The sequence below is a fragment of the Alternaria incomplexa genome (assembly GCF_024043165.1).
Source record: "Alternaria incomplexa strain BMP 0042 chromosome Unknown scaffold_6, whole genome shotgun sequence".
Lineage (NCBI taxonomy): Eukaryota > Fungi > Ascomycota > Dothideomycetes > Pleosporales > Pleosporaceae > Alternaria > Alternaria incomplexa.
Genome location: NW_026249855.1, coordinates 968933 through 990835, shown reverse-complemented (window position 1 = coordinate 990835; position 21903 = coordinate 968933). Strand labels below are relative to the sequence as shown.

The 21903-nt window shown below is 52.7% G+C and overlaps 7 protein-coding genes across 7 annotated transcripts; 4 read left to right on the top strand and 3 right to left on the bottom strand.

The window, feature by feature from the left end:
- Positions 1–1365: 1365 nt before the first annotated feature.
- Positions 1366–4422, top strand: J4E90_004887 (uncharacterized protein; the record flags this gene model as incomplete). The annotated part of the gene is made up of 4 exons (XM_051434448.1): positions 1366–1490; positions 1779–2736; positions 3359–3710; positions 3767–4422. The coding sequence occupies 4 exons, from the start codon at positions 1366–1368 to the stop codon at positions 4420–4422; spliced, it is 2091 nt and encodes a 696-aa protein (XP_051291704.1).
- Positions 4423–5374: 952 nt separating this feature from the next.
- On the bottom strand, positions 5375–7519 carry J4E90_004886 (uncharacterized protein; the record flags this gene model as incomplete). Its single annotated transcript, XM_051434447.1, has 1 exon — positions 5375–7519. The coding sequence occupies one exon, from the start codon at positions 7517–7519 to the stop codon at positions 5375–5377; it is 2145 nt and encodes a 714-aa protein (XP_051291703.1).
- Positions 7520–7874: 355 nt separating this feature from the next.
- On the top strand, positions 7875–8316 carry J4E90_004885 (uncharacterized protein; the record flags this gene model as incomplete). The annotated part of the gene is made up of 2 exons (XM_051434446.1): positions 7875–7899; positions 7952–8316. The coding sequence occupies 2 exons, from the start codon at positions 7875–7877 to the stop codon at positions 8314–8316; spliced, it is 390 nt and encodes a 129-aa protein (XP_051291702.1).
- A 170-nt stretch (positions 8317–8486) lies between these two features.
- On the bottom strand, positions 8487–10229 carry J4E90_004884 (uncharacterized protein; the record flags this gene model as incomplete). Its single annotated transcript, XM_051434445.1, has 4 exons — positions 8487–9147; positions 9221–9354; positions 9413–9472; positions 9933–10229. 4 exons carry the CDS (start codon positions 10227–10229, stop codon positions 8487–8489), a joined length of 1152 nt encoding a protein of 383 aa, XP_051291701.1.
- A 1118-nt stretch (positions 10230–11347) lies between these two features.
- On the top strand, positions 11348–12437 carry J4E90_004883 (uncharacterized protein; the record flags this gene model as incomplete). The annotated part of the gene is made up of 2 exons (XM_051434444.1): positions 11348–11619; positions 11666–12437. The coding sequence occupies 2 exons, from the start codon at positions 11348–11350 to the stop codon at positions 12435–12437; spliced, it is 1044 nt and encodes a 347-aa protein (XP_051291700.1).
- Positions 12438–12969: 532 nt separating this feature from the next.
- Positions 12970–17955, top strand: J4E90_004882 (uncharacterized protein; the record flags this gene model as incomplete). Its single annotated transcript, XM_051434443.1, has 1 exon — positions 12970–17955. One exon carries the CDS (start codon positions 12970–12972, stop codon positions 17953–17955), a length of 4986 nt encoding a protein of 1661 aa, XP_051291699.1.
- A 2634-nt stretch (positions 17956–20589) lies between these two features.
- Positions 20590–21639, bottom strand: J4E90_004881 (uncharacterized protein; the record flags this gene model as incomplete). The annotated part of the gene is made up of 1 exon (XM_051434442.1): positions 20590–21639. One exon carries the CDS (start codon positions 21637–21639, stop codon positions 20590–20592), a length of 1050 nt encoding a protein of 349 aa, XP_051291698.1.
- Between the last annotated feature and the right edge of the window lie 264 nt (positions 21640–21903).

Sequence of the window (21903 nt, the reverse complement as noted above, 5' to 3'; positions counted from 1 at the left end):
CACACGAGTTGGTTCTTGCAGGCATTCAGAGTGCTGGGAGAATTTGCAAGAGCAAAGAGGAAAAATGATGCATGTACTGACGGTGCTGCCTAAAGTTTCCACGGGGTGAAGCGATATCGGGAAGTCCCATCGCCCACTAACGTAAAACAGCAAGCTAGCAGAAGCTTCCAGATTTGGGATAGCGCGACCCACATAACCCTTGGGCTGAAGCAAATGTCCCTTGTCAGCGCGAGCAATCAAATCATGTCAGACATTCCTTTTCAGAGTAGAGTTGCGAGCAAAATGCTGCAGTGTGTGCGAATCAGATGGGTGTCCCAAACTCGCGAAGAGGGACTTGCCTCGGGTGAAACACGTGCTGCTCTGTACAGCTATGTGCTGGCGGGATTAGCATGTCCGCGGAAACACAACCGTACACTTCTGTCCCATTGCATTCACGCAAAAACATAAATCGGCTCGTGTTACGAAAACTGATGCCTGGGAGCTACCCAAAGGATATTTAGTGTCGTCGCTGGAGACACATTATCAACGAAAGGTATGTGAGTATCCGTTATTGCATTGATCCCTCAATGTGTACAAGTGGTTTATCTGAACTCTCAACAGCATAGAAGCGAGGTAGGAGCCACTCCCTTGCTGGGAATGACGTACGCGACCTGCATCGCGCGTACGGCTCAACGGCGTGTTGGCTACCTAGGCATATTCAAATAGCACGACAACCCAAAGGCGTTCGCCGTTCTTCTCCAGCCCTGCATATGCCATAGTTTTTCTTGCTTCATTTCCTTTCCGTGCTGCATTGAATTGGCAGCTGGGGATGCCATGCGGTCTGGCAGGCAAGCTCCGCGGGGAATTGCCGCCCTGCCTTCGATCCCGATCCCGACGAGGCGAAACCTGTTCAAGATTTGCCGTAGGCCTGTACAATGGGCCACTGCTAAACGCATCCGACTATATCCACTCAACTTGAAGCCACAACACGACGCTGTTTCGGACAGTGAACTAATGTAGAGGACTATGATTGGTGGGTGAAGAACCGCCTATCAATCCTTTGGAAGGTCGCGTTTCTCCCAGCACCACCACTACCACGACCACCAAACAACGATTCGTTACAATTCGCATATGCGTGCCTGTCTATTGCCTTGATTCGAGACATCAAGCCACACAGTCCCATACCTCTTCCTTTACCGTGGGTCACCACCCTTCGCGCCTCAGGCCGTCCTGGCAGATCCGTTTCCCCTCATCGCTCCCAGAACAACCAGGCTCACGGAGACCTTGGCCGGAATCCAACACGTGACTGAAGTCTCCCCCCTGCGAGCTGCATCTGCACTGGCAGTGCGATCCTGTACTGAGTTCCAATCACCGTCGGCCTGTGCTATGCAACGAGTCCCGCTTGGGCAGTCCAGTGATGGACAGGGTAGGAAGATCGCGATCCAAAAGGCGCCGGTGCCGCCGCAGCAGGGCAACGAGAATGCAGAAAGATACGAGAAAGAGGAAAGAGTGTCAGTGACCCTAGCCTACATTAGTACACATTGTGAACTAACTCGTTCCTCTAGTGCAAGGGCATGCAAAACGTGCCGCAGACGAAGTAAACAGCCACATCCCTCCGCATTTAATCGTTCATGCTGACAATACCGCTCCAGAAGTCAGATGTTCAGGTGATCATCCGCGTTGCGCCAACTGTGAACGCAACAACTTAGTTTGTGTGTACGATCCAGCACGTCGGGATCGTCTTGGAGAGTATGTTTAGATGAACCATCCAATATTCGACTTACAAACTGACTTTACAGGGCCATGAGGTTGAACAAGAACCTCGTTAATCTCTTAAAAGAACTAGAAGACCGAGTCGATGAAGCAGACAAAAAGGCCATTAAGCAGACATTACATGATGTATGTATTCCATCAGTAATCTCGTTGCCTGAGAGCGTGACAAGGCTACTGCTGACCTTACTTCTCCAGGTTGAGGATGATCTTGTTTCCCTGGATTCCTTACAATCCGTCAGGACTTTGGGAAAAAGGCCACGCGAGCAATCTGCGCAGAGAAAAGAGCCATGGGATGGCCATCACGGAGAAGCCCTCGTAACTGCATCCGTCGGCTCCAACGAAGATCTCGACTTCCTTGACGAGGATTTGATGCGCAACCACGAGTCGAGAGAGACCGGCTACATGGGACAGAATTCAGAGGTGCAATGGCTACGAAGTGTTCAGCGTCAAGCAGAACGTGGCAACTCAGACCCTCAAGGGCAGCGATACGGGCCTCCAGGCGCAAGTTCGGCAGCGATTGACGAACGATCCGAAGCTTTGCACGAACGAAGACAGAATGCTAGACCGGGCTCGATGCAACACATAACGGACGCGACTTTCTACCTGGACGGCGATGATATCGAGGTCGATATTGCTGTAGATCCACACGAGATGCCTGGCCCAGACATCGCTGAGAAGCTCTTTGATTGCTATCTGGGAACTGTACACGGCACATTCCCTCTCATGCCCGCTAACTTCGAAGATCAATTTCGACGCTATATTCAATCTCTCAGGTACAGAAATCCGTATCAAATCCCCCCACAATGGCGTGCGACCATGAACCTACTTTTCGCTATTGGCGCCAAATACTCTCATCTCATTGGTGCCGAGTGGCGAGGCGATGAGAGAGACCATCTCGTATACATGACACGAGCTGTTCAACTCTTGGGACTGAAGGATACTATATCGTTCCTGGCAGCCCCCAGTCTGGGCAGGGTTCAAGCAGTAAGTATCCATCTCCATTCAACCCTCCTCAATGTACCTGACATCTTGAACACCAGACAGGAACATTGGCGTTCTACTTCCTGGTGATCGGGCACGTGAGTAGAGCCTGGATCATGAGCGGGCTCTCCGTCAGACTCGCCTTGGCACTCGGTTTACACCTGCGTAACGAGGACGATTCGATGAACGACTCGAGGAGAGAGCCGTTGGTGAAGACGTGGTGGTGTTTGCACTCAGTCGAGTGCCTCGTTTCCTCCATCACTGGTCGGCCTCCGGTCATTGGAAACGAGGATTGTACTGTAACATTGCCACAGTACGAACCTGGATCTCCAACGCGAGACACAACTGGGGCGCGACGACACTCTCGCGTCCGCACAAACTACAGCCCACCTCAGACTGTTGGAAGTAGCGCCGCCTCCGACTCAGGCCAACGGAATACGGATGGAAGCCACTATTTGCATACATATGTCACCTTGACTATCATTTCACAGAAGGTCCTTCTCAGCCTATATTCGCCCCGGACCGCAGTCCAATCTTGGGAGGTATGTGTGAATGCGATGGTGTAGTCGCCGACAAACAATCCTTGTTTGTGTATAGGACATTCTGCTGACTACTATATCTATAGTACTTACAGACGAAGATTACAGAGCTGCTCAAGGAACTAGAGGACTGGGTCAAGACAGCGTTACCATCCGATGACATCCGTCCGAGTAACTCCACCCAACGACCCGAACTCAACCGCGAACGTTTTCTCCTTAGAATCTACTACTGGAGTACGAGAGTGCTCATCACGCGGCCCTGTCTCTGTCGAATCGAGCGAAGAATAGCAACAGAGAGTTCCAAATCCATGAACTTCAACGCGGAGTCAGCAGAGACATGCGTTGAGTCAGCTCGAAACATGACGATGCTGTTCCCTGAACAGCCAGATACACAGTTCATCTACTCTCAAGGACCATGGTGGGATGTGGTTCATCTCAGTAAGTTTATCATGATATAAGAAAAGTTTGATAAGTGCTGACGTTCTTTCCACTAGTTATGCAACCATTAGCCGTGCTGCTGCTGGAGATGGCCTACGAGGGCAAACATCTAAAGGATGAGAGAGACGACATTCTGACATGCATCAAGAAGATGATACGCTGGCTTCGTGCTATGAAAGTCAATGACCCAGTCGCTGCTCGGGCTCATGATGTCGTCTACAAGATTTTGAACACTTGTGCGCCTGCTCTTCGGGAGCAAGTCAAGGAGTTGATTGCCGACGATACTGGATGGACTTCCCAGCCCACACAGCCTACACGCTCTGGCGGTCCCTCGAAATACACACCGCAGTCAACCTCCTGGAACGCACCAGGTGTTGCTGACTACTCAGAGGAAATGCCGCCAAATTTCCCACCCCCGCTTTCCCAAGATCACTTCATGGACCCGCTACTTCCGTACCCTCTGCCAGAACAACAACCAACGTCTTTCGCTTTCGGAAACCCCTTCATGACGAACTTTGATCAAGGCGTACCTCTTGTCGATATGCAACAGCTGTGGTGGCAGTCAGCGCCCTTGAGTCATCTGAACTTCAATCCTTCCGCGATGAACATGTCACAGCAGCAACTCATGCAACAGCAAATGCAGCAAAAAATGCATCAACAGATGCAGCAGAGCGGTTTCGACGAGCTGGAAGACGTACAGGGCTCTTCTTGATCGTCTCGCTCGCAGGAGGGGAAAACTGATAGGCGGTGTAGTTTCGGGTTCAGCAACTTTAAAGCGAATATAGATACTTGAACATCAATAGGAATACCACTCTTTCCCCTCAGCCAACTAACCTCATCGCATCGATACCTTCATGCATGTTCACACAAGACCAAGGCCTCTGCAACGAAGTCCCAACTTCATTCCACTTCACTCTCCATCGACGGTCTCCCAAAACTCGACACGGACTAAGGTCCCATATCCAGATCAGCGAGTATCCCTCCGAGCAACCTGCCAACATTAACCTACCTCATTAGGCGACATAGTCCTGTAACATATAAAGGCCCTATACGCGGGATCGTAATCACTCTTGACCATCATTTTAGAGTGATCTACAAGCCACAAGTCATCAACACCCTTACCTTTGCATCGAGGAGCCCAGACGACAAGAAGCGTGCTAGCGACCGATACATGTTTACAGCGCCATCCCATATCCATCCCATGACTGTTCTAATTGACGAGATCGCGTAGAAGAGATGGGTATTGGCAGCCGCGAGTGAAGTGCGAGAGGAAGAGCTTGGATATCTGCATGAATGGCTAGTGGAGTCAACGGGTCGTGGGCAGATAAAGGTTTATTGGAAATGCGGAGCTTAGGTAAAATTGAAGTCAAGATGAGGTTTGGCTATGCATCTCGTATTGCGAAATAGAGTCCCGTGATCCATCATGCTAGCGGAGGTGCGCCTGAAGTGGGGCTGGGGGTGGTGAGATGGAAGCTTTCGAGAGACAGTCTTGGGCGTTGTCTCGTCGCTCGTACGTATGAGGATGGTCACGCCATTGGAAACATTGTAAATGTGAAGAGCGTTGGCATGGAGTAGTCCATAGGGTTCTTGTTATTCCAATTTACAACCAACCAACATAATCATAACAATCTTATGCAAGTCCATCGTTACTTCGTCAGATCAAGTCACCCACTAGACGGTTGCCTCTTCTTCAAGACGTTCCTCCGTTGTTTCCGATCCGCCTCCAGTAATCTTTCCCGATCGTTTTTATCCTTGTGAGTCCTACTCCCCTCGCCGAATCCTTCTCCTTGTGTGATGGTGACTCCGCTGACGGCTTTGCCCGCCCCAAGAGTGATACCATTGGCTCCGAATTTGCCCGCCATACTCTTCGTGCTCTGCTGGCTGTCGAAACTGGACCTCCTGGCGGGCGTGTGGTTAGCGGGTGTGGTAGCTTGAGACGGATCTGTACCAGCGACTTCGTCAGAGGACCACCATCCTTCGGGCCGAGACGTCGAGGTTTTTTCTGTCATTTGAGAGTCGCCAACTGACGCACCTGGTGAGCTGAAGGATATGGTTGACATCCTGTTTGTGGAAGGGGGTGGTGAGGATATGGTTGATATCCTGTGCGAGGGTGGCGGTGACATGATTCTGTTGCGGGAAGGCGAGGGCTTCTCTTCCGTGTGCGTTCTTCGGTGAGTGGGAGGTCGTGGCGTTTGAGATGCTTGGAAGGGACTGGCTAGTGACAATGGCCTTTCTGCTATCGTCGTGCCATCGATGGAGCTCGGCGCTCGCGAGTGTTGGGAGACTTTTCTTGTCCGTAGCGCTACCGGAGCTGTCGCATTCTCATCTCCCGCATCGTCGTCGTCTTCGTCGCCGTCTAACCCGGGTAGTTTGCTGGACTCTGGTAGGAGACGTTGGTACCGGCCCGGCGATCGCAAGCGTCGTTGCTTCTGACTCTCTAAAGCTGCTGCTTCTGAGCCTGCGAATTTGTCCAACGCTTCAAAGACGTGCGGGAAGACGAGGGTGTGAACCGATTCCGCCCACAGGAAATCCAGGTGCTCGTAGTGAGGGATCTCTTTGGCGATAGTATGAGCTGGGAGCTCCTTGAGCATGACCTTGATGTCGACTAAGCTGTCCGAGCCGCCGTAAACAAGCACGATGGGCGTCTTAATGTTCTTGGTTGGAAACTTGGCAACCTTGTAGTACTTGGATCGGTTGGATGTGATTGGATTCGGCGCTTCATCGTCGTACATTTGGAACGTGCCATTCCGAATGATCTGGAACCAGTGTACCACGCTTTTAGTCGACGTGTATGAGTAGAGATGTGGGTATGCTGCGAGCTTTTGCTCGGGTAGGATGTTGACGGCAGACCAGTTGAAAAGGAAGCGCAGGGATGTGTCGATGAATCGGACGAAGATAGGAGGATATAGGATAGATTGCCACATGGTTGCCGATGGGAGAATGGTCTTCCGTCCAAACGCCAAGTAGAGGATATCCGGAGATGCTTTGACAAAGGCGTCGACAATGCCAGACGCAACGCCCTTGGGGGACATGGCCGGGGCTAGCGCAATGAAGACATCCACTTTCTCATTCAGTGTAGGGTGGATGGACAAGGTCGCGAAAGCCTGCGCGGTTCCTTGCGAAAAGCCAATATACGACAGAGAGGGCTGGTGCGTAGTCTCGAGGATGTAGGCGATGGAGTCCGGGATGTCGTGGAAGGCGAACTGGTCCATGCTGAAGTTCCAGAAGCTGCTCGAGGTAGGGGGCGTGTGGACGCTCTTCTTGGAGTACTTGTTCCCACGGTTGTTGCCGAGCCAGACGTCGTAGCCGCGCTCGACCAGCTCGAATGGCAAGCATCGCTCCTTGTCGGTCAAGCAGACCCAGACCTCGCTGTTCATCATGAGACCGTGGTGGAGGTAGACGACCTTCTTCTTGACGCCCTTGGCCCTATCTCCGCTGTTGACGCGCACATTTTCCTCGCCCTGTCGCCAGCCCAGCCGGTGCAGACCCAGGAGATAGCCATCGCCCGTCTGCACAATGTGTTCCTCGCAGTAGTAGCCGTAGAGGTCGCATAGCTCGGTAAAGTCGGATGCATTGGCGATGGAGCTCCACACGCCCTTCTTCTTCTGGCGCGAGCGCTTGGACGAGGGCGACGAGAGGTGGTTGAACAGGCGGCGCGTGAGGCGGTAGCAGAAGTTGATGATGGGCGTGGGGAGGGCAAGCGTGATGACGGCAATGAAGGATTCGAGGCCGATGAGGCAGATGGAGAGAAACAGGGCGATGTACTCGCGGATGTGGAGGCGCGACAGGAAGGGTATATGGAGCGCCATGCTGCCCCAGGTGCCCTCGGGCGTGTGAAGACGGGCAGGGCACAGAAGCAATTAAAGCAGAGACAAAATGGCAGCGCGACAACGCATCGCCCCTCTGTACGCGCGGGCCTCGGAAAGTTCACAGCTCGCGCTCCAGCCCCTCTTGAGTTACGGTGAAGTCTTGCATGATAGCTCAGCGAACAGAGTCGGAATGACGTTCCAGACGGAAGCAGCCATCCCTGACATGTGACAACGCATCCTAGCCCCGGAGGTTAGCGCGACGTTTCGCCGACGGCTGTGAAATGTTAGCTCCACCCCATCACTCCACACATGCATTGTTGAGTGCGCTGGTAGCCACACGCGACCTCCTGCCACCATGCCGCAGTCCTGCAAAGACATCCGTATGGCTTATTTTGTATCTTGTGCGATGCCTCGGCTAACCGGAGTGGCTAGGCGCTGCGCTGGCATTCTGCCTCCAAAATAGCGACTGCATCATGGTCGACCGACACACGCCCGGCGAATGTCTGCGCCCGCCCCTCAAATACACCCTCCCCACCCAGTGCCAGCAGCTGCAAAAGGGCTACGCCGAGTGCAAAAAGGGCATGATTGACATGCGCAAGCGCTTCCGCGGCAACCGGCCCATTGCCGTGCCAGGCCAACTCGAGACGGGCGCATTTGGCCAGGGCCGCTCCGAGGCGGACGAGAAGGCGGGCACCATGGAGGAGAAGGGATACATGCTCTATGCGGGGCGGCCGTACAAAGACGTCAAGGAGACCAAGGGCGACGAGGATCCAGAGAACAAGGGCCTGGACCGGTAGTGCTGCTCCACGGCACACGACAGCATAGATTGGCGTTTGGGTATCACGAACGGGGACCGCATCTCCCCTCTGTATAGCAAGCCTGTACATTACGCATACTAGCGATATATCACGAACCTCTGGGTATGATGACACGAATGACTGCAAACCCTCCTTGACTAGCTCCTTCTCTAGATGGCAAACACATACGATTGATCGAAGCACTCGTCCCACCCGACAACCCCGCCCTTCCAGTATCTCTTCAGCACCGAACATACTTTGAGTGGACAGCTCGTCCCCAGCGTCCTGCTCAGATCCTCCAAGCCCGCCTCGATCCAGTTGCGCGTCCCTTCCCCGCGATGCATAGCTTCTACACCCGCGACGATCAGCGGCCAGACCATAAACTTAGCCATGCGCGGGGCCTTGAGTGCAGTGCCGAGGTTGCTGAGCAGGACGTCGCCGTAAGTCGTTTGGCTCTCGAGCAGTGAAGGCGTCGTCGGGAGGACCATGAGTGGGCAAAGGGACAAGGTGGCGTAGAGCGCGACGGCGGATTTGTACACCAGGCCAACAGTCAGCCATTCGGTGCAGAAGGCGCCAGCTCGCGCCCAGTCCTCGACTGAGAAAGCCTCGATGCGGCTGAGGACGTCATAAGCTTCGAGTGCATAATCCGGGTCGAAAGTACACAGCTGTATTGCTGTAGATGCTTTTGCGCGTAGCTGGTTCGTCCGCAATATCTCAGTGAAGAGCTCTCGCGGACAGAGCGTGTACGGGAAGATGAGACTGTACATGTCGGTTATGTCTTCCGTCATTCCCTCTACAGTGTTGCTGATGTCGACTTGGTCCCATGACGGACTGCACGTGTTGGAAAGAGACACGATGCTGATCATATGAGTAGGTTTTCAATCTAAAGGGCAAATGGACATACAGTAGGTAGAGCACCATCGGCTGGATCAGGTATGGGGCTTCCTTCATGACCTGCTTGGGTCCACCTCTGAGGTCAACTATCCGCTTCATGGCATTCACATGTGAACGTCCATCCGCAAAGGTGGGGTTTTGGAGCTAGAGGTACGTATCAGTACGGGACTCCAAGTTTCACATTCCAGGCGCGCTCGCATACCTCTAAGCACATGAACATGAGAATTGTGGTGATAGTCATGTCCGAGCATCGTGTCTTGTCCTGGGCAATATGGCGACTCAATGCTCGCAAAGCTGCCCCCCGATGTTGGTATACTTTTGTCCGCGCCATCACCGCTGTATGGCCTGCGCCTAATGGTAAACTGTAGATGAAATGATTGAGTGACAGGCAGACTAGCGCATGATGGATGGACGGAGTAAGCAAATGCAAGACCTGCGGAGGGAAAAGCACGAGGGCAGGGTTGGGTGCCAATTCTTGGGATGCCTTGTATTGTGGGTGTATCCGTACGTTGTCTGGTAGCGTTAGCCATCGGCCACACATGTCGCTATAAAACTAGCCCCAAGTTTCATAATGAGGAAAGGAGTCACTCACAGTACTGAACAGCTTGCACCACCTCCGATGTCTCGTCTGTGAGATCATCATAGAATGGTACATCTTGCATGCTCAGGAACGCGAGTAGGCGCTTCAGTCGTTGGAGTGGATCACGACCCGAGCGCAATACCCTTGCGGCTTCCTCGTGCAAGCTGTTCTGCACGATCTCTTCGATCTTGGTCCTTCCGCCGATCTCGAATACCCTGGCGGCCTCTTTGGCCACGGCTATCATCTTGAAGGATAGCACGTGGAGCTCAGTCACCCGATACTGGGGATTGACGATCCGGTCCTTTACCCATTCGGTCAAGGTGGCTTCGTAGTCTATGGGTTCGCAGGCATAGTCGACTTCACTATTAGCCGCTGTGTTGTTGCTGGATCTTTTCCGCGGACTACTGCTTTTCTTTCCTCTCCGTTTGGACGTCACCATCCCTGGCTGAACCCATTGAAGCGGCTTCGCGTCGTCGTAGCCCGAGCATTGCCGACCGCGTTTCTGACACTTGTTGCAGCGCGGCATCGTCTTGTCGCACACTAGACGCCGATTAAGACACTCCCAGCATTGGCGTGTCGCTCTCTTTTCTCCCGTTTCGGCCATGGTCGCTTCTGAATGTGGGTAGATAGAGATTAACCGGAAGGTACCCGCAAAGAAGGCGGCAATGGCAGCGGCTTTGGTGGCTTCATAAAAGCGTGCATTTCTGCGGCTTTATTACCATAGAGGGCTCGTCTGACTATCATAGGTGGCTGGTGGTGATGAGTTCAGCTGGTTATCAAGTCCGTCTTGGCCAACTTTACTGCTGTGTTGGGTCTAGTCCAGCGAGGAAGCTTATGTGCACGTGGCGCTGGGGGCCTGAGACCCGAGTGTCTTCGTATTCAGAGGTGCCGAACCGACATGTCTCGTGCTGCAAATCGCAACAGAAAAGTGCAGATTGTGAGCGACCGAAGAAAGTTTCGAAGCATGTATACATGTGCAGTTAACAGTCTGCCTAGCGTGATGTGGCTATTCATGAGGATGGCGCAACGCGTTCCTGCCCGAGCGGCAGTTGCGTCACTTGACAGCCGAAAGCTAGTGTGAAGCTCGATTGGCAGGTGCGCCTCACAAACGGCCACCACGATAAAGCTTTAGTAAACATGATCATCGAGATCTCGTTCTGCTATCCGGTACATTCTTCACTGTCTTCTTGTATATGTTGCTATCTATCAACATCCAAATGGTATGAGGTATGCTACTTTGTCGTGCTCTGAGCTTGAGACGCGACAGCGATGGAATCGTTCTGCCTTCCAAAGTTGCGTTTCTTGAGCCAAGCTGATTGAATCGAGAGTATGCATGTGGCATACGGGAGAGATACTCAGCTGTGCAGACGTATCGAAGTCTTGGCCATCAATAGTGCTGTGTCAGGACAAGCCTGTAGTAATCCTATTGGACACACCGATTGCTCTTCTCTTGCCCCTTGAAGTCAGCAACGATCATTCGAAGATGGAATTGCAGTCGTTCAGCTTAAATACTTGGATTCGCATGTCACTTCTCATCCTCTTCATTTACCCTCTACCATGGCTCCCTCAAACGGTGAGATCGTTCCCGGAAGTGTCTACCTATATCAGCCTGTTAAATGGGCATCTCCTATGTTCGCAGCGTGGTTCGCAGTTGCTACCATTGCGCATGTTTGGCAATGTTTCAAGTACAAGGCTTGGAAAGTCACCGGTCTCCACCCCTTCTGCGGTCTACTGTTCACAGTTGGCTTTGCCGTACGTTCCTATGGAGCCCATAATTACGAAAACGTTGGAGCATACGTCGCAAGCTCTATCCTTATACTATGTGCACCGTAAGTAACTCGTCTTTCTCTTTCGAGGTAGCTAACAAATCACCAGCCCCATCCTTGAGCTGGCCAACTACCATGTGCTTGGTCGAATACTCTACTACGTACCATACCACTCGCCTCTGCATCCCGGTCGTACCCTTACGACGTTTGGCGCAATATCCAGCATCGTTGAAGTTTTGAACGCGATCGGCGTCTCCTGGCTAGCGAACCCCAACATTCTCGAAATATATGCCGACATCGGACATATCCTGATGAAGGTGTCACTGGTCTTACAAATCGGTGTCATCCTCCTCTTCTGCATAATTGCCGGCGTCTTTCACAGACGATGTATCAGGGGTGGCATCAAATCAGGGAAAGTACAGGGCCCTCTCATCACACTGTACATCAGTCAGGGCCTCATCCTCATTCGCACAATCTACCGCTGCGTCGAACACTTCGACATCAGCCGCGTACCTACGAATCCGTCAAAAGACTGGGACCCAATGAGTCTCTCGCCAATCGTTAGATACGAATGGTTCTTGTGGGTTTTCGACGCAAGCCTCATGCTCGTAAACACCGTGCTGTGGAACTATCGCCATCCGCGTCGCTACCTACCGGAGGACTACCATATCTACTTGGCTCAGGATGGGCAGACCGAGCTGGAAGGCCCAGGTTGGAAGGATGACATGCCGTGGTTTATGACCTTTATAGATCCGTGCGGACTTACTGCGTCAATTACCGGTGGTGGTCGAAGGGCAGAGAGACCATTCTGGGAGAATAATGGCTATGAAACTTTCGAACTCTTTCAAAGAGACACTGGTGACGTAGGAGTTAAAGCCTGAGAGGGCGGTACGCTCTGGTGAAAAATACGAAGGGGGTTCGCTGTTTATAGATTCCTTGTTGATTGATCGGTTGCGAGTTGGACTTGTACAGATAGCGCTGAAAGCTCCAAATGCGGACCTTCTCATCTCGCACACCATCGGTAATGAGACCTTGGGAAGCTGCAAGTATGCGGCATCAAGGTGACGCTGCGTATCCCGAGTATAAGGGGACGGAGGGCTGTGGATCAAGGAGGGCGTCGATTGAAGGCTGCGGGCGTAGGTAACAGGGCGCATCGTAGTGGGAGCTGTCACCGCTTTGAGAGGAAAGGCTGATGTCATAGACGCGTCGCTGGCCGCCTCTCAGCCCTTCCAACACACGACAGGCCCCACTACGCGGCCCGCCTGATCATCCACCTTCCTCCATCTGGCCATGTCTGCCTATGCTACTCTTCGCGTGCATCATGCCTGAAGTTCTAGAAACTATATCAATGCTGATTGCTGCTGCGATTGATGGTGGAGGGCCATTGCGCAATCTACCTCGGCTCCGCACACCATGACCGCGAATCTCGACACGCGTCGCATCCGGTCTTCCACTTCCGCTGAGCTTCGAGACTACTACACCCAAATACTGGACGATGCGCCAATCCAGGAGATCACGACACAGCTCCTCTCAGCTATTGAGAGAGGCTCGATATCGCCGCTCACCTTCGGGCCATGGCTCGGCGTAGCACAGTCGCCTCTCGCTACACGCGAAGCGCTCAATCAAGATAGATCCGTACTTGTCCGCAAGCTCGGCATCAAGTTTCTGCGTAAAGGGCTTTGTTCTTCGCGATGGAGAGAGATGTGGGATGGCGTTGGAGGAACTGCTGGGTTGCTTGACATCTTTGCAGACCTCTCAGTGATCGAGGTTAAGGCTGCTTGTAACGCAATTGGTCGTTCTGGTAGAGGCGCTGACCTGAATGCGAAAAGAGAGCTTTTCACGAAATTCTTCAGAGCGCTGCATCCTGATCGCTTCCCCGATTCGCCGCATAAGACGAAAGATCAGCGTGCACTTGGAAGGTTCTATCGACTCATCATTCCTGCGTGTTCGAAGGAGCTGGTAGAAGAGGCCATCGCAAGCGGGTCGAAAGGAACATGGAAAGATGCGCGAACCAAGGATCTCGTCAAGTACTATCCGGAGTGTATGCAAGAAGAGCTCCTCCAAGCGGTGAGCGCGGAACAACTACCCAGCGACAACATCACGGTATTTACAGAGCTACTGCATCACCATCCGCCAGGTAAATCGACCACAAAGGGCTTCTCCAAGTCTATGGAGTTCTCTTTGAGACTCTTGGAAACCCTTGGTAATTCAGCGCACTCGGTAGTGGCGGACGAGACTTTCATCGACCAACTCGTCAATCCTCTCATTAAACGTGCAATCAAGAACCACGCAGGTTGGGATATGATACAACGAATAGTCGATCTTACAATGCGGTACTTGGAAGCCCATCCAAGAACAGGATGTCACATCACTGGCATCGAGGGCGACTTTCTCCAGCAGGTCGCCTATTGCTGGTCACAACAGCCAAGTTTGTTCGAACAGCAACTGCGGAGGCTCTGTTCTCATCCGGTATTCGGTACAGCCAGCAAGACCAACATCGGAGACTGGGATGACGTCCTCGCAAGGATTCCAGCAAAGCGAAGCTACCCACTCTTGAGACTTTGCTACCAAGAGTCCACCTCGCTTGACCTTGACAGCGATGCGGATCTGAAGAAGACCAAGGGCTCGACCCATCCCAGCTTTTTCGCCAATCTGTCCCCTGCCGACGCTCTGCTATTGTTTACTCGTCTGCGAAAAGCGAGAGGAGATGTTGATCTAATCGACCTTGATCGAAATCGCTCTATTTTCGGCCAAACGCCAACTTATGAACTTCAAGGTCAAAGTGGTGACCCGGATATATTTCACTTCTGGCTACTAAGCCTAAACAACAAGGAAGAAGACGCCAATATATTGGCCAATGGCTACGTTGATGTGCGCAAGAAGAAGGCTGCTACTGCATCTCAGCCGGAACAACGTGCATTCTTTGCCAAGTCAGCGCTATTTGCTGCTATCGCCAGTGGGTCTCTCGACCTGCTGAAAGATACGCTGGAGTGGACCAAACGCTTCTTGCGAGATCCGCTCGTGATGCAGGAGATCTATCCAAACATATTTCCTGAAGAAGCTACACGCCTACTATCAGGTATTCCTGCATCGATCAACGGATTGCCAAGCCTGACTGTGCTACAACACCGAGTCGCAATGGCGAACACGACTTTGCAAGGAATGTTTGACACAGCATGCGAAGCCCTCAGGGAACCTTCGTTCAACGCGTATGATTGGGGTGGCGTCTTTGAGCTATTCCACGATGTTATCAAACTACGGATGGACCTCACACCACATGTCAAAAAGCAACTCAGAGCCCCTGACCACGGTATACATGCCTGCATTTGGCAGGTCACGATTCCGATGCTCATTGCGGTCGAGGAAAAGGCGCAAAGAGAGGAATACGCAAGACTGGAGGCGAATCATCCCCGTGGTATTCTTGCCTATCACAGATCCTTCACTATTGAGCTTGAAAGCTCCGACGTCTCGACATATGTCTTCTTAGACACCCTCGCACGAGCGAGAAACGAACTCTGGTCCAAGCTAAGGCCGCTAGACCGTCCTGCCACACTAGCGCTTCCTGAGCCCTTTCCTCGAGGACTTCCAATACAATACCTGACTGCACCCTGGATTCTGAACGTGAAGGATCTCAACAGCATAGGGGCGTCTTACATTGCAGCGCGTACTCAGCAAGCCATCTTCCCCGATCCGAAGACTGCTCTCCAACCCGTATCACTGGACAAAGAGTTTCAGAAGACCATTGGGCTGTTTGTAGACAGTTACCAATATGGCCTACAGCTTTATATACCCAAAGCATGCGACAAACCGGAGAAGAAAGCTCGTCTCAGAAGGGCGTGGCAGTATGCCATCGGCCCTATAAGCTCGGACAGGATGACAGAGGAGGAAGCAATACGCTTTTGGAAAGACATGAAGCCAGACGATTTGGATCAGTGGCCGCCTGAGGGCGTGATGATGAATATAGAGAAGTCTTGGCCAATGATACCTGAAGATGACGGTTCGGGTGAGCCATGTGAATGGAACCCTTTTGCGACAAAACCGGATTTTGTCGAGCGGGAACTTGATGCACCGACATATATGGACTTCTCAGTTGGCGTATCGAGAATCATGACTTCAAGAAGCCGTGTGAACTTTCCCATTGTTGCAGCACCAGTTAAAGTTCCTGCCTACGAAGAGGACGCTCGGCTTATCTGGAGCTCATCGCGCGATATGGGAGAAGGTGGCGTCTTATCGGCTCTGTTGTATCTCGACGCAAAATTCGTCAACAGCGACCGCCTTCTAGCGACCCCATTTCCTTCGGGAACAGACACGCGATACCCGGCTGTATACTTGGACGAAGAGTTCCTCACTTCTGATGAACCAAATCAGTTTACAGCTTCCAGAGCCATACGCGGTCGTCTCGATACGATACCTCCTACATTGCTGGCACAGCTTTCACGAAACCTCGTCAAAGCTCTTGATCATGCGGACACAGTTGAAGAATCCGACAGCCATACGGCTCTGCATGAGGTCACTATGCAGCTCATTGCTCGACTGGGCGAAAGTGATAGACCTGGCTTGGCCACGCAGTCAGCTGTCCGTACAATCCTGGATAGGCCCAAGTCGAGCTCATGGCATCGCATCCTACTAAAACCGAGTTTCCTCCGAAGACTTCCGGCGTCGCAGGCCAGATCCTGCATTGGATCTCTTTCCGATGAGATTATCAACATGGTACAGACCAGAAACATGAACAAAGAGAGCTCAGTAGAGGGCGATGTCGCGCGACCTACTGGCGAGCCACATGTGAAAGTCACTACGATTAAGATGTTGGTTCAGATTTTCCAGGACCTTGACTTGAACGGAACAGACTACGCTCTTTCAGTGCTATCGACACTCTCAAAAATGAACACCCATGTGGACGTCAGACTCAATATCGTTAAGAGTCTTTTGGTACTGCTTGAGAATGGCTCTCGAGACCAATCTCGCGCAGTACTTGCTCTCCTGGAATTGTTCATACCAACAGCTGGATCTTTGAACGAAAGACAGCCGCTGGACGAAACGCAGTGGCTGCAGTGCGAACAAGACCTTACGCTCCCCGAGATTCAAGCCGGCATCTCGCTCGAGGAAGGGTCAGAATCACCGGTTTTGGTGGCTCTGATCCAATATTTCTGTAACAAGAAGAACGATACGGTCGAGTTCCAGCAATTCGTAGATCGAGTCTTGATGCCGGTACTGCAGACCCTCAGAGATCATACGACGAGATGGGCAGCATTGTTTCTCCGAAAGTACGGGCTTGAAGATGCGTTGCTTATGGACGTTCGCATCCCATCCATCCCGCGAGACCCGTACGTGAACAGGCTGCTACTAAACGAGAACAACAAGAAGCCAGCTCATGTCCCGCATACTATACTGGAAGAATATGTGGAATACCTGTGCTTTATCATCGGACCTCCGGCATCTTTGCGAGCCATGAATCAAGGGCTTGTCGCTGATCCTGCACTAGCTTCACTTCCCGAAGTTCAAACATGGATACGACTATTTGGACAAGACCGCAGTCTCCGGAATGGTCGCTTTTCTGCGGACTTCATCGAACTTCTAGAATACGCGGTGGACTCTTCCGACGATACAGTCCTTACACCGAAACTCATCCAAGAGCAATGTCTCAATCTTTTCACGACGTTCATATTCAACGACGGGCCAACGTACCCCAGCCTCACGAAAGGCTTCTACAATAGATTGCTAAGTGGCGAATATATCGCAAGGTCTTGGTGGCCACGACACGGCAGACCGATTCTGATGGCGATGGTGTCCTACGTAAACAACTTGCGCAACCAACGATGGGAGCGCGACCCCGCCCGGGAACCCTCGGTCCTCCCTGATACCTTTCCCTGGCGTCTTCTCCTGCTCGATTATCCATGGCCGTCACGTGATCAAGGAGAAGAGGATCGCGAGGAAACATGCACACACTTCGCGGGTCAAATAGAGGCACTCGTCGATGAGATGAGTAGCCAGCCAGTCTACCATCAAGCCCTTCGAGACCTGAATGCCTACCTTGCCACCGACATCGTATCTTCCAAGGGTAGCGGAAGAGGAGAAAAGCGATTTGGCACATCTCTATACATTTACGATAAACACGATCTGTTGCACGATGCTCTCCAGAACAATCGCATCTTGACGGCGACCTACGTAGGCGACATTCGTACGACAAGGCTGAGCTGGTTGACAGCACCGGACTTGTTGAAGGTCGAAGTTGCCTGGGCACTAGTCCAACTTGTGGGGAACGAATTGGAGGAGGACCGAGCTATCGTTAATAAAGAGACGAGGCGTAAGTTGAAATTGATGGTGGAAACGTGGAAGACGTGTGAGAACGAGGGTGTCCGAAGACGAGGATGGGAAATCGAGGAAAGCTATCTGTCCTAGCCTTACCTAGAAAATGGGCCATAGCAATAGTGCTTGCTTTAGTCAGTACGCAGAGTTTACGTCAGCTCGGATCCTTCGACGCGGTCCAAGGCTGGTGGCCTGATCAATGCGACTTCACAAATTGGCGAGCCCCGCCGGAACTTCTTACTGTAGCCCGCGAAGTGTGACAATGGCTATTCCTGAAACTATTAACGCCAACATGCGGAAGACGATGGAGGGCATGACGCCACTGTGGTACTCTTGGCCACAGCTCGCCGACCGAAAGCCCATGCCGCCACACTACCAACCACTGATCTTTGTCCTTACCATCGTCCCGTTCTTCTTTCCCAGCCGACGTCGGATCGCCATCTGCATGTTCCCGCTGATTCTTGACCTATGTCTTAGATCACCATGTTATACCTTCGGTAACCCCTCTGCCGATTATTACAACAGCTCGTTCTTCATAGCGGTCCCTCTCTGGTTCCTCGAATTCGCCATTTTGGCTCCACAGAAAGGGTCCGGTGCCCCTGCATACATTGGAAACCCGAAGCGCAGCGACACTAGGAGCGCGAGAACCTTGGATGGAATGTACCTGTCATGGCAGAAAGTTCTCAGGGTGTGTTTACTTATGGTTCCGTCGCATCGTGGTATTGGTTGGAACTGGCAGGTCAAAGGCGTTCTTGACGATCCGTACGAGGGCCTTTCGAAACGGGCCTTTGTGGGCAGACATATCCAGAAGATGATGATTGCGTACTTGCGGTCTATGGCCATGCTCATGCTGCTCGGATGGGGTTCAGCTGCGGAGGTACGACTGTCATTTGAAGCCCGCCCCTATCACCGCATGGTCGATGCGCTCATTGGCTGGTCCGGTGCGATTTGGGTCTGGGACAGATTGAACTTCGCTTACAGCTTCATCGCGGCTGTATCCGTTGGAAGCGGGGTATGCGAAACGTGGCAATGGCCGCCGCTAATGGGAAAATTGAGGGATGCGTGGTCTGTGAGGCAGGTCTGGAGTGTGGTATATCACCAAACGATGAGAAAGGTAACGACGGAATTGACCCCTCATTCAACTTTTACGTCGTCTCCAGCTTTTCAACCACCTGCAATGTGCGAGCCTCGCTAACGCAAATGTATATTGCAGATGGTCTCGCAACCCGCAGCTCGCATCGTTCGTCTCCTGGGTCTCCGTAAAGGCAGTCTCGCATCGAGATTACTTCAACTCTATGTGTCTTTCGCGATTAGCTGCTTGGTGCACGAGTTCCAAATGTTTATGGTAAAGCGCAGAGATATGGGAGAACTCGTGTTCTTCATGTCGCAGCCGGTAGCTATCACCATCGAGAGTGTTGTGCAACGGATGGCTGTTCAGACACCGGCGCGTCACCGAGGAGCCGGCCGTGACAATATTGGACCTGCATTAGCAAAGCATGCGGGCTACATTTGGGTAGTTTTGTGGTTTTCCTTTAGTCTACCAACATATGTGAAAGGTTGCAGAGACGCAGGGATTGTTCATGATGCGATCTTCGGCGACAGACCCTTCGAGGCTGGAGTTCGTTTGGCAGATTGGATTCTTCGGTGATGGGGAGATTCGCCTTCGAGCAAGATGGCATATACAGTACGTAAAACGGCAGCCCAGCCGAACCGAAATACTTATCGAAGGCAAAAGTTATAATAGAGGATGTGATTGTGAACCTTTCGAGACGAGATAGAGCCGGACTGGGTGAACGGGCATGATGATGACGAAGGAGCCCCTGCGCTATAAGCTTAGCGGCGGTCCGTGCTGCCAAACGCGTCTTCCAACTTTGGAAGGGTTTCGTGCCATGAACGACACACCGCACCTCAGGAACACAGGTGTACCTAGACGTACAACACTCACAATCGCGAAAAAATCCGTGCATCTTCTCAGCCTGCTTGGGAAAATGTTTAGCGTTCCTACCGCGCGACCCAGGTGGAAGCAATGGCATGCTTCACGACCTCACCAGCCGGCCCCTCATCCACATACCGAATATCGATCGTGAGGAGAAGCCTCCTGTCGGATTATCTCCATGGCGTGCGATACCAGTTGGTGGTTCAGGGTCTCTTGACCCCTCTAGAGTCCATGAACACATCACATTGAGTAACCGCGCAGCTGGAAGGTAGGGATTCATAAAAGAGCATCCTCCTGCTCTCTGCATTCAGGAATCACTCGTTCTGCAACTTCGCTCTTCTCCTAAATTCGCTCCATCTTCAGTAGCCAGCCGACATGTCAGGCTGCTCGCTCGTTGCCGCGGGTTTGCCGTCCCTCATTGGGTCGGCCACCCCAACCTTCAGTTATGATCGAGCTAGGCATAGCTTTGGATCTGGCGACAACTTCGGTATCCAGATGACTTATATGTCTGGTACTTCTACCTGTTATCAAGGAAGTAGGCCTACATTCACGCCCATCATTTCCAACCCGTTGCTATTGTACACCCGCACCTGCTCCTACCAAACCCAAGGCGTGCCGGCAACCTATACAGGCATTTTCTGTCAGGATGCCGACCTTTACGACTGGGTCAACATGGGTCGTTATACGATCGATAACTATGCGTTCCTTAACCCGTTCGCTGCCACTCCCCGTGCCTTCACTGCTGCGTTCGGCGACCAGCCTTCCCCAAGCACTGTCGCTACAAGCGTCGTTCAGACGACTTCGACTGCTACCAACACTGCGTTTGCGCCTGTCAGGCCTGCGGCGACTACTACAGTCTCTTCCGCCTCTGCCACTAGCACACAGACAAACATCGCTACTTCCACATTCCCGGTCACCAGTGCTATCACACAGACCTTCACTGTCTGCCCGACATCCATTCGACCGAGTTCCTCTAGCTCGTCTCCAGCACCCATTGTGCCATCGTCTTCCCGATCATCCTCCATACCGGTTGTACCATCATCGTCGGCACAAGTGTCTACTACCACCACGGTCGTCATGTCGACAGTCACGCCAACGCCGAGCTCCATCTCTTCACCTTCATCCATCCCGTCACCAAGCTCGTTTTCTTCGCCTTCCCCCGTTCCCTCGCCAAGCTCATCTGCTTCGCCTTCGGCTATCCCATCGCCGAGCTCGTCCTCAATCGCGTCTTCCGTTCCATCGCCAAGCTCATCTGCTGTGCCAGTCCCGAGCTCATCTTCTACATCTTCTACACCTTCCGCGATCCCTTCGCCAAGCTCAGCCTCTGTTGTCACCACCACAGTGGTAAGCGTCACTACGGCTACTCCATCGAGCTCCGCTTCCATCGTGTCGCCCTCGTCCTCTTCTTCCAGCTCATCCGCTTCACCGTCTCCTATCCCATCGCCCTCTTCAGCCTCCGTCGCTACTACCACCGTCGTAAGTGTGACTACGGTTACTCCGACACCGAGCTCCATTCCGGTCGCATCATCCTCGGCCGCATCTTCTAGCTCATCTGCACGCCTATCATCCAGCTCTGCTTCCTCGAGCCCTGCATCGGGCCCCGCTTCTTCAAGCGCTGCGTCGAGCTCAGCAGCCTCCACCCCTGCTTCGAGCTCCGCTTCTTCAAGCCCTGTATCTACCCCAGCCGCTTCAACCCCTGTCTCGAGCTCAGCCTCTTCAAGCCCTATCTCGAGCGCAGCTTCTTCAAGCCGTGTTTCCAGTTTTGTTTCTGCAAGCCCGGCTTCAAGCTCAGCCTCTTCCAGCCCTGCTTCCTCAAGCCCTGCTTCCAGCTCTGTTGCCATCACTTCAAGCTCTGTCACCCCCACTTCAGCCAGCGCGTCGCCATCTGCGTCTGCCTTGTCTTGCCCCGCGAGCGATGGTGCCACGTTCACCACCCCTCAAGGAGACTTCGTCGTCGAGTGCTTCATCGACCGCACTAACTCCGATATCGGTGTTGCGCCTGGTAACCCTGCGAACTATGAGCAGTGTATCCAAGCTTGCGGAGCTACTTCTGGCTGCCAGGCCGTTTCATACCTGCCAAACGGCCCTTGCTACTTGAAGAGCGG